At 43.3% G+C, this 16,794-nt stretch overlaps 2 protein-coding genes across 4 annotated transcripts in view; one reads left to right on the forward strand and one right to left on the reverse strand.

Annotated features, from left to right (window-relative positions):
• Nucleotides 1–8,556, forward strand: part of itpr3 (inositol 1,4,5-trisphosphate receptor, type 3) — a 143,640-nt gene extending 135,084 nt beyond the window's left edge. For all 3 annotated transcript variants that reach the window (XM_031566798.2, XM_031566797.1, XM_031566799.1), the window contains one exon: nucleotides 7,955–8,556. In XM_031566798.2, the coding sequence (XP_031422658.1) occupies nucleotides 7,955–8,071 (117 nt within the window). In that variant the 3' untranslated portion in view covers nucleotides 8,072–8,556. The remainder of the gene's footprint in view (nucleotides 1–7,954) is intronic.
• On the reverse strand, nucleotides 2,215–7,148 carry LOC105896519 (uncharacterized protein K02A2.6-like). The gene has a single exon (XM_031566800.2). It carries the CDS (start codon nucleotides 6,686–6,688, stop codon nucleotides 2,876–2,878), a length of 3,813 nt encoding a protein of 1,270 aa, XP_031422660.1. The 5' UTR covers nucleotides 6,689–7,148; the 3' UTR covers nucleotides 2,215–2,875.
• Nucleotides 8,557–16,794: the final 8,238 nt, after the last annotated feature.

The raw sequence follows: 16,794 nt of genomic DNA on the forward strand, positions 1-16,794 counted from the left end.
GGCGAGTTTAATGGCAAAACAATTGTTTTGTTTGATTTTTTTTATGTTGTAAGATACGCCTCCTAAACCAATGGCGGAATAGGTGTCCTGAAAGTTATAGCGGGTGTGTCTCTCTTCACTTTGGTGAAAACATAGTATTTATTAGAGCACCCTTCTTGGTACGACCATAATTAATCTGACTCCATTTTCATTAGTCTGACCACTCAATTAGAAAAACTCAGCCTTAGCTCCTGGCTTTTAATTTAGATTGCTACCCGTTTTGGTAACCTCCGGTTATTATTTGGACACTACACTACCGGTTTGTTAGCGATAGTGTCGCAAAGGATTTTGCCCCGGCCAATTTTTTATCTTGACATATTCCACGGACACAACCTGTTTCTAGTTCCGGATACTACCTCAGAGGCTACAGTGCTGTTGCAGTGCTGTTGTGTTGCTTTCAAAAGAAGATAGGAGACGTGGGTCCAGTTTGTCACTTTTTTAGCCTGGCACAAATGACAACAAGGGACTCCTTAGCGCAGCAGCATGGAACACTTAACTTTATGCGTGACTCTCATCCTCCGAACTGTCATATATTGTAAATTCAAGTTGAATTACATAGTACAATAGAAATATCCAAAGAAAATACAAAACATGTACCTGGCACAAATGACAACAAGGGACTCATTAGCGCAGCAGCATGGAACTCTATACTTTATGCTAATGTAAGAGGGAGATGAAATATTAGCTATTGACATGTGTGATTTTGGACTTAAAATATACATTAAGAGGTGCATAACTACTGACACAAACACACTGTTTACATAAGGACAGAATGTGGAACGCCTCTACATAATTAGTATTGATTGACGTTCAGTGATTGCATTCTAAAATAATAGTGTAGGAGCTCTCTCTATACACAACTCACCGTGACTCTAATCATCCGAACTGTGAGGAGAGCCACTCAGTTCAACATGTATATCCCCTAGAGGTCCCTATATCCCCAACAGCATGACATATGCACATGTTCAGTATGATAAAATAGCACAAAAAGGGTGCAAGTGGAAGAAACCAAATCTTCACTGTTACACAAGGATCCTGTCGACCACATTGATTTTTTGCTGAAGGCAAGGACATTGTCTCTCTCGTTGTTTGATTGCGTGGAATAACCCAACAGACCCAACCCACGGAGGGGCGCAGGCTCGTAGCTCTGCCGGGAACTGAGAAAGTGGGCGAACTGAGCGCAGAAAGGAACTAAGCAGAGGCAACCTCTGAGCTAACCAAACTATAACTTAAACGCCGTTGCGGCAAACAAAACACGAGTCACACTCGTGTTGTAGCTTGAGTACAATACATTTTCTTTTCATGTTACGTTATGACACGAAACATGCATTTGTAGAAATACTATGCTAATTAGTGAGCTAATGAACTAAGTAAGTAGCTAATTTACATAACTGCTAAGGTCAACAACCAATCACGCCGCTATAAATTGCTGACCGCTGTGTAACTTCGCTAGCGAGCTGTTTACCTTGTGGGTAGTTACCTCTGCTATCATGCTAACGTTAGATAGTTGGCTCCGACGCTTCGCAAATCACCTCAGATATATTCTTCAGTTACAATAACGGGTTTTTTTTCATTGTACAGAGTCTGTTCGTCGGTAACGTTACTAAAAATCCAAGCCAAAGAAAGCCTAACTATTTTAGACTATTTTATTTTTTTGTACAAATACGCCCATCTACAGAGTTTGGTCCGCCATCTTTTTTTTCAGTGTCACTCTCTTTGGATAAACGTGATTTGATTGGCTGGCGCCTGCACTGGAATATTTGCATGAAGACGATTTGATTGACTGGCGTATGCGCTGCCGCTTGAAAAGTTGAACTTTTTTCAACTTTCACCAAAAGCAACACAAGAAATGTGACCCAACGGTTATTCATAGAACTTATATATATATATAACTTATATAGCTGCGCTATAGAGAGTGTGCTGACATACTGCCTGAACGTATGGTTCTCCAGCTGCATAAAGGCGGAGCAGGCAGCCATCCAGAGGCTGATTAAAACAGCGGGAAGGATCATCGGAGCAGAGCTGCCCGACATCTATTCCATCTGCTCCTCCCGATGCCTGCAGCGTTCAAATCGCATCCTCACGGACCCTTCCCACCCTGCCCATTATCTGTTCCCGCTACTCCCGTCAGGGAAAAGGTTCAGATCAACAAAAGCGCGCACCTCCAGAATGGCAAAGAGCTTCTACCCTCGTGCAATAAGGCTTCTCAACAGCTCACCCAAAACCACCCCACCTCCGCCCCACCCCCATGGACTGCACTCTGAACACTCTACCCTACATTGATGCACCTCAATGTATATATATTTCTTTTTTAATTTTCTCAGGGATATTTATTTATCTATTTATTATTTGTTATTTATTATTATTTAGCTCTGGCAGTTAATGTCCACAGCAACTTGTTCTGTCTTGGTAATCATGGTATTACTCCAGAATAAGACCAGGTAGAGTCAGAGTTGGATTCATTGTGTCTTTTACTTTACTCGCTTGCATACAACACAGTATACATACATTTCCCCTGATGCAATGCGGGGTTTTACTACGGGTGTCAGCGAGGAACATAATACCATGATACATAACAACTCCTCCCCCCTTAAATGAAAAGTACCACTTGAAATCCAACAAATAACAAACCCCACTTACAGACTAACTCTACCCATAACCACACCATCTTAATATCATTATGAGACCATCACCATTTAATGCACCAACATTTCACAATACCATGTGTGTGTTTTTTTTTATCTAGGCTATGCTACGGAAATGAGGGTAGACTGCCCCAAATCCAGACATTTCCCTGGGGTTTATTCTGCCCCACAGCACTGGGTATGTCACATATCTAATACTTCAAACGGTTTGGTGGTCGGTGTTCCCTGACTGGATACCGACGAACAGTCACTTCTTTGGGTGAGGATACACCGGGGTTGCCAGGCAGTGGCACCGGTGTAGATGGGGATGACATAGACTCAGCCATTGGAGAAACTGGGTCTAGAGCGATTGTAGCAGACTGTGGAATTTGTGCTGGCACACTGATGGTAGTAGGTACCTCAGTGGGAAGTTGTGGCACTGGTTGTGGACACCCCCCAGGTGAAGACAACACTGGAGTTGCTGTTCCCTGTAGCAGTTGATCTGTGTGTCTCTTCCAGACCCTGTCCTCAGCTGTTTGGACCGTGTAAGACACAGGACCTGTCTGTGCAATTATTGTGCCTGGAACCCATTTTGCACCACTTGTATAATTACGTGCCATCACCGGGTCTCCAGGACAGAAGACTTCGTCTCTTGCCGTCTTCTGCCGCCTTTGTATCTGCGCCTGTTGTTCACGCCACACCACCGACTTAATCTTGGGAGGTTTCAGAAGATCGAAGCTGGTACGCAAACGTCTTTTCATCAGAAGTGTTGATGGAGACTCTTTTGTCGTTCCATGTGGCACATTCCTGTATGACAACAAGAAAGCATGCAGTCGTTGATGGAGGGAACCTTGTCCTTGCGAAGCCTTGAGTGAGTGTTTCATGCTCTGAATAAATCTTTCTGCTAATCCGTTAGTAGCGGGGTGATATGGAGCAGACCGTATATGTTGAATTCCGTGCCTTTCAAGGAACTTGGCAAGATCTGCAGAGACAAATTGCGGACCATTGTCACTCACCAGCTGTTCTGGAAAACCAAAACGACTGAACATTTCCGCCAGCTTCTCAATTGTTTTCTGGGCTGTGGTTGATCTCATAATTGCCACTTCTGGCCACTTACTATGTGCATCAATAGCTACCAGCAACATTCTCTCTTCAAATGGGCCGGCAAAATCGATATGTATCCGTTGCCATGCTTCCTCAGGCCAGTCCCATGGGTGCAGAGGGGCTAACTGTGGTGTGTTGCGGACGCTCTGACATGAGCCACAAGACTTCACCCTGTCTTCAATATGACCATCGAGTCCTGGCCACCAGAAGTAGCTCCTCGCCAGTTCTTTCATGCGAACCATTCCACAGTGCCCTGAATGTAACTGTTGTAGCAGTGCTTCCCTCAGATTTGGTGGAATGATTACCCTCTGCCCCCATAACAGACATCCTGCTTGGACTGAGAGTTCATTCATCCTTGAGAGATACGGTTTCAGTTCCGCTAAACTCTCCACTTTCCTTCCACTCACTACGACATCAATCATCTTAGAGAGCACAGGGTCATTTCTGCTCTGACGTTTCACTTGTGTACAGGTGATTGGTGTCCCGTCTACCTGCTGGAAGTAGAAGATGTCTGCTTGCTTAGACATGACATGAGTGTCAGGCAATGGCAGTCTGGAGAGACCATCAGCATTTGAGTGCAGTTCAGACTTCCGGTACTTAATGTCATATGTGTGAGCGGAGAGAATCAATGCCCACCTTTGCATCCGACTCGCAGCCAATGACGGAATCCCTGTGTGTGGCCCAAAAATGGTGGTGAGAGGGCGATGATCTGTTAGAAGAGTGAACTTCCTCCCAAACAAGTATTGGTGGAACTTCCGGATACCAAAAACTATCCCTAGGGCCTCTCTCTCTATTTGGGCGTAGTTGCTTTCGGCCTTGTTGAGTGAGCGTGACGCAAACGCTATTGGTCTTTCCTCACCATTTGCCAGTATATGTGACACTACGGCACCTATGCCATAAGGCGATGCATCACAGGCTAATTGTAGCGGAAGTGAGGGGTCAAAGTGTATCAATGCCTCTGATTTCACTAAAGCTTCTTTGGTTTGTGCAAACACCTGATCACATTGAGCTGTCCATTTCCACACCTTGTCTTGGCACAAAAGCTGATGGAGAGGCTTCAACATGGATGCCAGATTAGGAATAAACTTTCCATAATAATTAAGCAGACCAAGATAAGAACGTAGTTGACTTACATTTTGTGGCGCTGGGGCCCCAGTGATGGCTCGGACCTTTGATGGAGCCTTGTGTAAGCCTTGGGCATCAATCACATGCCCCAAGTACTCCACAGAAGACTTAAAGAATTCACACTTAGCCTTGCGGACTCTGAGTCCATATTCTTTCAGTCTTTGCAGGGTGGCCTCAAGATTCCTCAAGTGCTCTTCCTCAGTCTTCCCCGTGACTAAGATATCGTCCAGGTAGCACTGTACTCCAGACAAACCACTTAAGACTTGATCCATCGCTCGCTGAAACAAAGATGGGGCAGATGTGATCCCAAAAGGCAGACGGAAGTATCTGTATAGCCCCTTATGAGTGTTGATGGTCAGCTGCTTTCGTGACTGTTCAGCGACATGCATTTGCAGGTATGCTTGGCTTAGGTCAATTTTGCTGAATTTTTTCCCTCCTGCTAGGCCAGCAAACAGATCTTCGATGAGAGGGAGTGGATATTGTTCCACTTCCAACACAGGGTTAACTGTCACCTTGAAATCCCCACAAATCCTGATAGATCCGTTTTTTTTTATTACAGGAACTATGGGCGTTGCCCATTCACTCACACTGACAGGCTCAAGCACGCCACTCTCTACTAACGATTTTAACTCTGCTTCCACTTTTGGTCTAAGAGCATAGGGCACCGCTCTGGCTTTCATGAACCTTGGTTTGCTACCAGACTTCAGATCTAGTTTAGTCATGATGTTCTTCATGCTTCCCAGTTCGTCTTTAAACACCTCTGCGTACTTCTCTAGGACTGTGGTTAGACCTGGTTCCGCCTTGGAGATCATGAAGATGGTTGACCAGTCAAAACGCATCTTTTCCAGCCATGCACGCCCACAGAGAGATGGATAATTGCCTTGCACGATGTAGAGCGGCAATGTAGCTGTTTGCTTATTCAGTTTGACCCCTACCTCAACTATGCCGCTGACTGGCACTGTTTCACCAGTGTAGGTCTTTAAGAGGATGTTAGACTTTTTTAATGGCAGATGTTTTAATGCCTTGTTGTAGATGCGGTCTGATACAATTGACACTGCTGCCCCAGTGTCAATCTCCATGTGAGTGGGTTGCCCTTCCAATAATGGAGTAACCGAGTACCCCTGTGACCCTCCCTTAATGGTCAGTATGTGAACTCTCCTATCATCTGAGCTGCTACTATCTCCAGATGAGTCATTCTGGTATTCTACATTATACACCCCTTTCTTTTTCCAAACACGTTTTGGTGGCTGAGGCTCTCTTTTGTTGTTTGTAATCCTTTTACTCTTGCAAGCACGTTCAATGTGACCCTTGGACACGCTTATTTCCACTGCCCTGTCCAGTGTCAATGCCTTTTCCGTAAGCAATCTTTTCTGTATGGCTTCACTCCTGAGACCACACACCAGTCTGTCTCTTATTACTTCGCTTAGTGACTCTTTAAATTCACAATGCTCTGCTAGCCTTTTCATGGTAGCAACAAACATATTCACGGACTCCCCCTCCTCTTGATTTCTCTTATGGAAACGGAAACGTTCCGCTATGATCAACGGTTGTGGAGAGAAGTGCCTTGCTAATGTTTGCACAATCACATCATATGTTTTGTCACCGGGCTTATCCGGCTGTATCAAAGAGCGCAACAGATTAAACGTCTTAGCTCCCATCACGCTAAGAAACGTGGGTACTGTCTTCTCCTCGTCAATGCTATTTGCAGCTACAAAGTATCCAAAACGTTCAGTGTATGCAGTCCATGGTTCAATCAGTTCATCAAAAGCACCAATGCTCCCGATTATCCCCGCCATTTCTTCAAACTTTTTCTTACTTTTTCCAATACAGGTTTAAGCAGAATGCACTCGTTTCTTTTACAGTCACGTATCTTCGAATTTGCTGTACTCACAATTCTTTCCTTTACCGCTCCTCTTTCATCTCTCCTCTCCTCTTGTAGACTCGGTTTGGTAGCTTGCTAGCATGCCAGATTTAACGGTATCCACGAAAAGTTTGTATCCCGGTCGTTTCCAGTATTCCAAGCACTAAACATGTCTTCCTCGTACAACAAACACGCATGTATTCGTCATCCTCGTCGCCAGTTGTTCTGTCTTGGTAATCATGGTATTACTCCAGAATAAGACCAGGTAGAGTCAGAGTTGGATTCATTGTGTCTTTTACTTTACTCGCTTGCATACAACACAGTATACATACATTTCCCCTGATGCAATGCGGGGTTTTACTACGGGTGTCAGCGAGGAACATAATACCATGATACATAACACAACTTAAGTTTTTAGCTGTCTGTTGCTGCTGCTACTGTCTCGTTGTGTTTGTGACAATGACAAATAAAGTACTTTGAACTTTGAACTTAGCAATGTCTGTCTGTTCTAGATGTTCCCTCAAGAACCATGCTGGTGAAGCGCTGAGGCATTCACAGGCCAATCAGATAGCACTGGTGAAGCGCTGAGGCATTCACAGGCCAATCAGATAGCACTGGTGAAGCGCTTTGGCATTCACAGGCCAATCAGATAGCACTGGTGAAGCGCTGAGGCATTCACAGGCCAATCAGATAGCACTGGTGAAGCGCTTTGGCATTCACAGGCCAATCAGATAGCACTGGTGAAGCGCTGAGGCATTCACAGGCCAATCAGATAGCACTGGTGAAGCGCTTTGGCATTCACAGGCCAATCAGATAGCACTGGTGAAGCGCTGAGGCATTCACAGGCCAATCAGATAGCACTGGTGAAGCGCTTTGGCATTCACTGGCCAATCAGATAGCATTTTCCTCATGAATATTTTTTTTAGTTTTCCCCAGCCACCCTGCAAATAGGAAATTTGCATCTTGGCTCTGTAAATGGAAAACAAACGGAACAAACGGAGCCATACACTATCCTAGCACTAATCAACATGTTGCTTCATGAGCACAAAAAGGAGGGGTATAATTTGATAGGCCATATTTTTCTAAAACAAAAGACCAAGTTCGGATTGTTGATATTTGTCTGTTTTGGATTGGTGTGTTTGTGTTGTCAGCTTTTTTGTGTCGGTTGTTAATATATCCTTTAATGTCTGTCTGTTTGCAGATGATTGAACAGAGGAAGCGGAGACAGAGAATGGGATTTGTGGACGTACAAGCAGGTGCGAGTGCAACTCTCCCACCCAGCACATCAGGAGGAAACCACCAAATGTATAAACCCTAACATTTGTCTTACTAGTTTGAGCAACACCCATTTTCAGTTTGTATTACATTTACACATTTACTCAGGCCACAGTCCACCAAGGAAAACTGTGGACTATAATCAGCATAAGTAATAGGTTTTACCTAAAACTACTGTTGTTCCTAACTTTGATTCTAAACTTTTTGCCATAGCATAAAGATAATCATGGAAGTGCATTCTCTTTCATCAGATCCATGATGTCACACCACATTCCATAAATAATATTACTATTTAATTATGCAAAAGATGTATTTGTCATTAGTCTAAACCAGTCCAGAATATCTCTAGATGTTTATGTCTCTTGCCGGTATGTAAACTTGTTGTATGAATTTCTACTGTTTGAATCCTGTCTTAACTCAGAACTTGGCATTGTTGTGTTTTCTGCTGATGGGAAGGTAACAATAAACTTTTGTGAGAGGGTTGCAGTATTGCTTATTAAAAGTGTTTGTGATGTAAGGTGACACTCCCACCAGCGCTGTCCCCCTTTTGTGATAGAGCAACATAATTCATGTGTATTATCTTAGCTAGTATTCTAGCATCTTTAGCAGTACGGGGTTATCTTGTAAAATTAGTAGTTATCTATCAAAATGTAGATGGGAGCTAATGTATCGTATAACACTTTGAATTCAATCTACTGTAGTGATCACATACTAGACATGCCACTTTCACCAAAGAATTTGACAGAGACCTGTATTTCATATTTTGTGTTATTGCTGCCACGGCAACATGTACTGTTTGATGTGTGTGGTTTCTTCTTAGTAAACATAACAAAACCAAGAGAGAGAGAGAGAGTTAAAGCTGCTATTAGCTCTGCTACTGGCTTTACATTGGGTCTGTCATTTCTACATCATTCAATTGCATCAGCCAAGCCTCCAAGCAGCCCTGGAAAGGAGATGATGTCTAACGACAGCACTGAATATCACCAAGGCTCTAGCTGAGTGCACTGCTTTTGAAAATCAGCCCCTTTTTAAAAAGTAATCCTAATTCTTAATCAATGATCATTCATCAACATCATTCTGGATCCCATAACATAGCCAAACTAAAATCATCTGGGCAATGGCCCCAGGCCAGTCTCAGAGATGGTAACAGATACTGACCCACCCAGCAAAAAGTATTTGAAAAGACAACTTTGCCAGATATCTCAATAAAATTTAGATTTGGTGTAAACGTGAAAGGTGAAAAGCAGTCTTTTCTAGCTTGTTTTTCGACGACTTGAATTAATGATTATATATTTTATACATAATATTATTATATCATAATATTATATTCATAATTACTCTCAAAATAATACAATTGACAAAAAAAGTACAAATAAAACATTTATTGATACATCTGCCAGACTGTCCAGGGGAGTCTTATTGTATGTACGATAACACTTACAAATGTTCTCTGAGTACGTCTTGACTAGAAAAAGCCACAACTTTTCCTATAGCATGAACAGACCTGTACGCCACCACCAGGATGTATCCCTCCACCACTGATCCACAAAGAACTTCAGTCTGTGGAAACAAAAGGAGGGAATTTCACACTAAACAGGCCGTAACTTTGGAATATAACACCTTGATTTATGTAACTGAGACTGACTGCTGAAACATCAGATTAGCATTAGCTGAACTTTATGATGTATTTTACACGGAACAAGGGTTGTAGATTTTGGTCCCCATTTCAACTACTGTAACTTATGGTACAATAAAAATAAATTTCTTTAACAACTCCAAGATTAGAGAGGCTGCTTTCAGTCAGACTACTTATACAAAAACAATTATTTATTTAGTTTCAAAGAGATGTTAAATTGTATAAATATTGGGGTTCCTTAATTATTTCGGGTTGCAGGTATAGCCTCCACCGCCAGACCGTCCAGGGGCATGGTTAAAGTGGTCTGCCACGGCCGGACCGTTCAGGGGTGTGTTTAAAGTGGTCTGCCAGACCGTCCAGGGGCATGGTTAAAGTGGTTTGCCACGGCCAGACCGTCCAGGGGCATGGTTAAAGTGGCATGCCAGACCGTCCAGGGGCATGGTTAAAGTGGTCTGCCAGACCGTCCAGGGGCATGGTTAAAGTGGTCTGCCAGACCGTCCAGGGGCATGGTTAAAGTGGTCTGCCAGACCGTTCAGGGGTGTGGTTAAAGTGGTCTGATAGACCATCCAGGGGCGTGGTAAAAGTGGGCTGCCACGGGAAATATCTTGTTCTGTGGCCTTGCTGTTCCACTTTTTAACAGCAGCTGCAATAAGAAAGACAAACCTTTGTAATCAACTTTTGTTTAATTCTGATGATTACAGAATACAATCAAAGAAGCCAAAAAAGAAATACTGTCCACACACTGACATCAGGGATGTAGACACATGGTGTGAAAACATATATATAACTATATTCTATTCTGTTCTGTTTTCCGACAAAATGTAAGTATTACAGTCTGGTTATGATATCACTTGCTATTATGGTTTGTTTGCATCCCTTTGACATCCATAAAAACAACACAGAGTTATATCAGTATATAGCGATCAAAATGTTGTACAGCACTGTTGGCTAAAACGCCCTTTTTGAGCCATGGCCCTTCATGTTGAATTGTGACATGAGGCTGTTGGTCATCAGCCTGAAAGATGAGCACATGAGGTTATCTTACAAGGTGTGTACAGTTAATCAGAGTGGACTTCCAATGCTCTTAAAGAGATGAGGAGGGAGGGAGGAGAAGAGGTGAGATGGGGGGGGGGGGGATGATAGAGGTAGGGAAGTGGAGGGAGAAATATAGGGAGGGAAGGACAGAGGAAACGTACATATTTTTGTATTTTTAGTAAGGATCTATGCAATTGAAATTGCAATTGTATTTATAACTATTTTCATTTATGTGTTTTATTAATATACATAAGACACATTGTTATATCATTCATTTGATAGATCATTGGGAATACATGAATTATCTGCAAAGCTACTATGGGCTATTATAGTAACAAATGATTTGTAAGCAAACACTCAATTATCAAAAATGAAAAGCAAACTATTTAGTATAATACAAAAGTAATAAGCTATATTGGAAATGATTAACAATCATCAACAAACTATAAGGTAATGGCTACTTTACTTTTTTATTGTGGCCTGTTCTTATAAAGTGTTCCCAAATTTAAATCACCACCACTTGGTAGACTAGTAATGATAACCATAGCAACCATATGGGGGGTTGGGATTTCAGCTTCCTGGAGGATATGGCTGGGGGGAGTGAGGGGAGAGAATTTAGCTTCCTGACAGCTTGGTGTATGAAGCCATTTCTGAGTCTGGTGGTGCGGTAACGGAGGCTCCTATACCTTCTTCTAGAGGGTAGGAGGCTGAACAGACTGTGTGCGGGGTGGCTGGTGTCATTTACAATAGAGGTAGCTTCCCGGGTGAGGCGGGTGGTGTATATGTCTTGCAAGGAAGGGAGTGGGGCACCAATGATCTTACCAGCTGTGTTCACTATGCGTTGCAGTGCTTTCTTGCTGTGTTCAGTGCAGCTACTGCCCCACACAGTGATTCAGCTGGACAGGATGCTTTCAATGGTGCCCTGGTAAAATGTGTTCAGGATGGGTATGGGAGCTTTCGCTCTCTTGAGCTTGCGGAGGAAGTAGAGGCGCTGGGCTTTCTTCAACAGTGATGCAGAGTTGATTGCCCAGGAGAGGTCCTCACTGATGTGCACCCCCAGGAATTTGGTGCTGGTCACTCGCTCCACAGCAGCACCATCAATGGTCAGTGGTGGGTAGGGCTGAACGATTAATTGCATTTGCGATTTAATCGCGATATGATAGAACGCGATTTTCTAACCGCAACGTTCGCGATTAAAAAACGTGGTCTAAAAAAAAAAAAAAAAAAATTTAATTTTTTTTTTTTTTTTTTTAAGATGGTACATTTTGCACACAGTGTTTAAAAAGTGCATGCCTAGTGTTTATACTTAAAATGACTTTTTTTTAAATTACTTAAATGCACAGTGGCAAAGCCACCGATTTGTTGTTCTTGTTTCTGTAATGAGCAGTTAAATAAAAATGTAAAATGTGGGATAGAATATTTTACACTAAATGTATCTTATATTGTGTTGGTCATATTTAAATCATTCATTACGTTTTGTTGGGGAAAAAAAAGAGGATAAAAAAAAAATCGCATATTAAATCGCAATCGCAATATTTTGGTAAAAAATCGCAATTAGATTATTTTCCCAAATCGTTCAGCCCTAGTGGTGGGTGTTCAGTGTGGCTTTTCCACAATCTCCTTTGTTTTGATGACATTCAGCAAGAGGTTGTTGTCTCTGCACCACGTGGTCAAAAGGTTGACCTCCTTCCTGTAGTGGGTCTCATCGTTCTTGGTGATGAGACCCACCAGAGTTGTATCGTCCGCAAACTTCACCATGTGATTGGTGCTGTGGGTTGGTGTGCAGTCGTGAGTCAGCAGGGGACTGAGCACACAGCCTTGTGGGGCCCCTGTGCTGAGTGTGATGCTGCTCGAGGTGTTGTTGCCGACTCGTACTGCTTGTGGCCGCTCACTGAGGAAGTCCAGAATCCAATTGCAAAGGGAGGTGTTGAGCACCAGCTGGTCCAGTTTACAGATGAGTTGTTGTGGGATTATTGTATTAAAAGCTGAACTAAAGTCTATGAAAAGCATTCTCACATGTGAGTCTGCTTTTTCCAGGTGGGTGAGGGCTGGGTGGAGAGCAGAGCAGTGTAGGTGAAAGCGGGGTTGTTACATTAAGGTAATTAAATCAGTCTCATAAAATGTAATAATCATTAAGTTTAGTATTTCATATTTTATAATTAAACTACTAAACAATGGAAAGCTCTAGTTGTACCACTATGCTACAGTCTAAGTATGGTATCACAACACTTTAGTACTACAATATCATTACACAGTCTATAACACTTCATGAAACAACTAGAGAAGTGAAGGCATTTGAAATACTTGATTGGCGGAAAATGGCTTTCAGTGGAATATTGGAACAATAACAGGCAAGACAATTGTTTAAGTCTAAAACAAACAATTTATTTAAAGTAACAAACGGTGATTAATAGTAATATAAAATCAGGTATAATAACATACACACTGGAGTAACACAATTGAGCAAGGCACAAAGCGGAATTGGGGAATGAGGTAATCTGTTTCAGCAATGCAGAGGAGGGTGCGTTAGCTTCCTCGTCTCTGTCTGGGTGTGTGTGTGTGTGTGTGTGTGTGTGAGCGGGTGCGTGTGTGGGTATGCGCAGTTGCGAGTAAACGCGGTCGCATGCTCAATGGAGAGATGGGGGAAGTGAGAGGGAGGCTATGCGCAAGCGCACAGGTGAGGGATGCTATGTGCGTGAAGTCAAGAGTGTCTCAGGCCCCAAATAGAGGTAGAATAGTCACCGGATGCGGCTGCGGGTCCGAGACAGGAAACTTTGTTTGCTTAGGCGCAAATTTAGTTGGGGGGGAGGTGCACGAGTATAGAATGCCTGGAACAAAGGATTCTTGCCTTAAGGACAAATCCGAGCTAGGCCTTAATTCAATACAAAATCTTCAACAACACTGAAATCGCAATGTGTGCGTGTATATGTTCAGGTGGTGATGCAAAAGGGAGTTAGAGAGAGAGAGAAAAAGATAGAGAAATGGTGCATGCACAAACCTATCTAATTACTAGCAAAATAACTAAGCAAGATTGTCAGCGGTCAAAGACCGGGTAGATTGTGAATTTCAGTTTGCATTTAAATCTTAACGAAATCAAATAACAAAACGTATCACACAGATTAAAACATAAATATAAAACTAAATTCTGCCCAGATATTAGCCTTACTTCGATCGCTCTTGCGTAGCGACCAAGATGTTTTCTGCGGTTTTCCGTGGAGCCGCGTGGAACGCAGGCGTCGTGGAAATAGCCGGAGTTCTTCCTTCTTAAAACAGTTCGTCAACTGGACCCTGGGACGGCCTGGTGGAGGTCGTGGTGAGTCTTGAAGGGGATGAAAGTTTTTTTCGTCGACTTGAATGGAGGGAGGAGGGAGCCAGTCGCCTTCTCCTATTCAATAAAACTGCGGGGCTGCAGTGTAGTATATTGATATAAACTCAGGTTGCAACTAACGATTTCAAATAGATTAGAACTTTGATCAGAAGTCCTATGAGCTACGTGTCGTCGTGTCGTCCTTTGTCCTGATGAGAGATCTTCTGCAGGTATGGTATCTCTATTTGTGAATTCACTGCTGCGAAGACCAAAACGAGAGAGATTTTCGGGTTTGGCGCGGTCTTAAAGGAAAAAACGCTTCACCCGGTTTTATGACCTTGTTGCGGCCAATGCTGAGTCAGTGAAATGCAGATAAGGGATACAGGTGATAAGGGGACTCTGGGTAATGTAGTCTATGGTGAGACCACCTACAGCAGATTGCGTCCTCTGTGGAACGTTTGGCCCGGTATGCGAACTGAAAGGGGTCCAGGGTGGGGGGGAGGATGGACTTGATGTGAGACATAACTAGCCGTTCAAAGCACTTCATAATGATGGGGGTCAGTGCCACAGGGCGATAGTCAAACCGTGCAAAGAAGCTGTTGAGGTCGTTGAGCAGAGAGAAGTTGTCGTCGCAGGTCTGTGATGCAGGCTTGTAATCCGTTATGGTCTGGATGCCCTGCCACAGGCTGCGCGTGTCTCTGTCCTTGAAGTGGCTGGTTATCTTTTTTGAGTAGTCCTGTTTTGCTCTTCTGATGCCACGGGACAGGCTGGCTCTCGCTGTTCTCAGGCCAATTCTATCCCCGGCTCTGAAGGCTTTGTCTCTGGCCCTCAGCAGCCGAAGGACAGCTCCTGTCAGCCATGGCTTCTTGTTAGCCCGAGTGATGATGGTCTTTGTGTGGGTCACATCATCTGTGCATTTGCGGATGTAGGAGAAAACAGTGTCTGTAAGCTCCTCATTGTCTATGTGGTTGTTGTGTGTAGCTGCTTGCTTGAACATGCCCCAGTCTGTTGTCGCAAGACAGTCCTGAAGAGCACACCTTGATCCATCCGGCCGCACTGAAATCTCTTTCCGAACCGGTTTTCCACTTTCACTCTGGGCCTATATGCTGGCATTAGCATAACAGTGAGGTGGTCGGAAAGTCCGATGTGAGGGAGGGGGGAAGCCTTGTATGCTCCTTTGTGTGAGGTATAGACCAAGTCCAAGGTGTTTTTCTCCCTTGTTGGGAAATTGACATGCTGATGAAGTTTTGAAAAACTATACATGCTGTGATCTCTTCCAGGTCCCCATCTCTGTTGTTGCCCTTCTCTCGCTGTTCTTGTTCAGCACCACTCATTCCCTCCTTAACTGAGCCAGAGACAGGTCTACAGGGAACCGGTCCATTTCGGAGTTGAAGGCTGAAGCTGTCAATGGAACATATTGACAAGTTTCCAACTAGTTTTGTTTTCATTTTTATATAGCCCTTTACACTTTAATGTCCACAAAAAGCATCGTCTATCTTGGATGTGACCAAGGCTGCAAACAAACCTTTTGGTCTACTAACCACAGTGGCTGCTATACGTTTACATTTTTCCGGCTACTTATTACCAGCCACCCTTATCAAAAACTTTGAAGATGAACTATAAAACTATTCACTCACTCAATGTTGGCCGCGAACTCTGTGGGTCACGCAGGTTGTGTGTGTCAATGGCAACAACGCGGGCAGATAGATTTGTGAACAGTATCTTTTTATCAGCAAACGAAAATCATGCCGCGCTTTAAACCCGACAAAAAACGAAAAGTTGATTCCAAAAATCGCTAATTTAAGACAGAGTGGACTGACAAGTATGCATTTGTGCTGCCTGTGGGGAGCACAAAACCGATGTGTTTAATCTGCAACGAGACGGTTGCCCTTGTCGAAAGAGGTAACGTGAAACGTCACTATGAAACAAAGCATGCACACTTCGAACAAAAATACCCGCAGAACTCTGAGGTAAGGGGCAGAAAAATAAACCATCTGCAATCATACTGTGGGATGTTTTTTATGTTAAGGTAAATATGGAATGGACTGGGTCTCAGCGCAAGGTACAGTACAGGAATAGATAAGGACACTTGTACCAGATAAGGACATGCTTACAGTAAAGAACTCTTAGAATAGTAAGAAGTGCCAAGTATACAGTAGACAAGAAGTCTGGCTCTCTGAAGAGACAGTTGTCAGGTCAAAGGTGGCCTCAGAAAATAGATTCCCTGGGGGTAGTCAATACAAGACCAAATACAGATGATTAGGGTAATTAATATGGGACAACACCCCACAAGAACGAGGCTTAAATAGTACCAAGAAAACAGTACATGCGCTGAGATCAAGCTTGACCATGGACGTCTCCTTATTGTGACATTAACGATTACAATAAATACTATCAGATTTTCTTTACAATCAGTCTCAGAAAATACATTGACAAACAAAAAGAAATGGAATGATCAGCCACGACAATACCAAGCAACATGCAGTATAATAGTTAGATCAGCCACACAACAAGAGCGTGCATAGCTCAACATACTGTTGTGAGTCTGCCTTTTCAACCATGAATATGGTGAAAAACAAATACAGGAGCACACTCACTAATGAACACTTACATCAGTGCCTCCGCCTGGCCCTCACACCTTTTATGCCCAAGTTTAAACCACAAAAAAAAGTGTCACCTTTCACACAAATCAGGCCACATCACCTTTTGTGCATAGTTCGAACGTTTTTGTTGGAGTTATGTTTTGGGATTTTGACCGTCACTGTTGAAAATTTGGCGAGTGGACCTT

Source organism: Clupea harengus, chromosome 4 (assembly GCF_900700415.2).
Source record: "Clupea harengus chromosome 4, Ch_v2.0.2, whole genome shotgun sequence".
NCBI lineage: Eukaryota > Metazoa > Chordata > Actinopteri > Clupeiformes > Clupeidae > Clupea > Clupea harengus.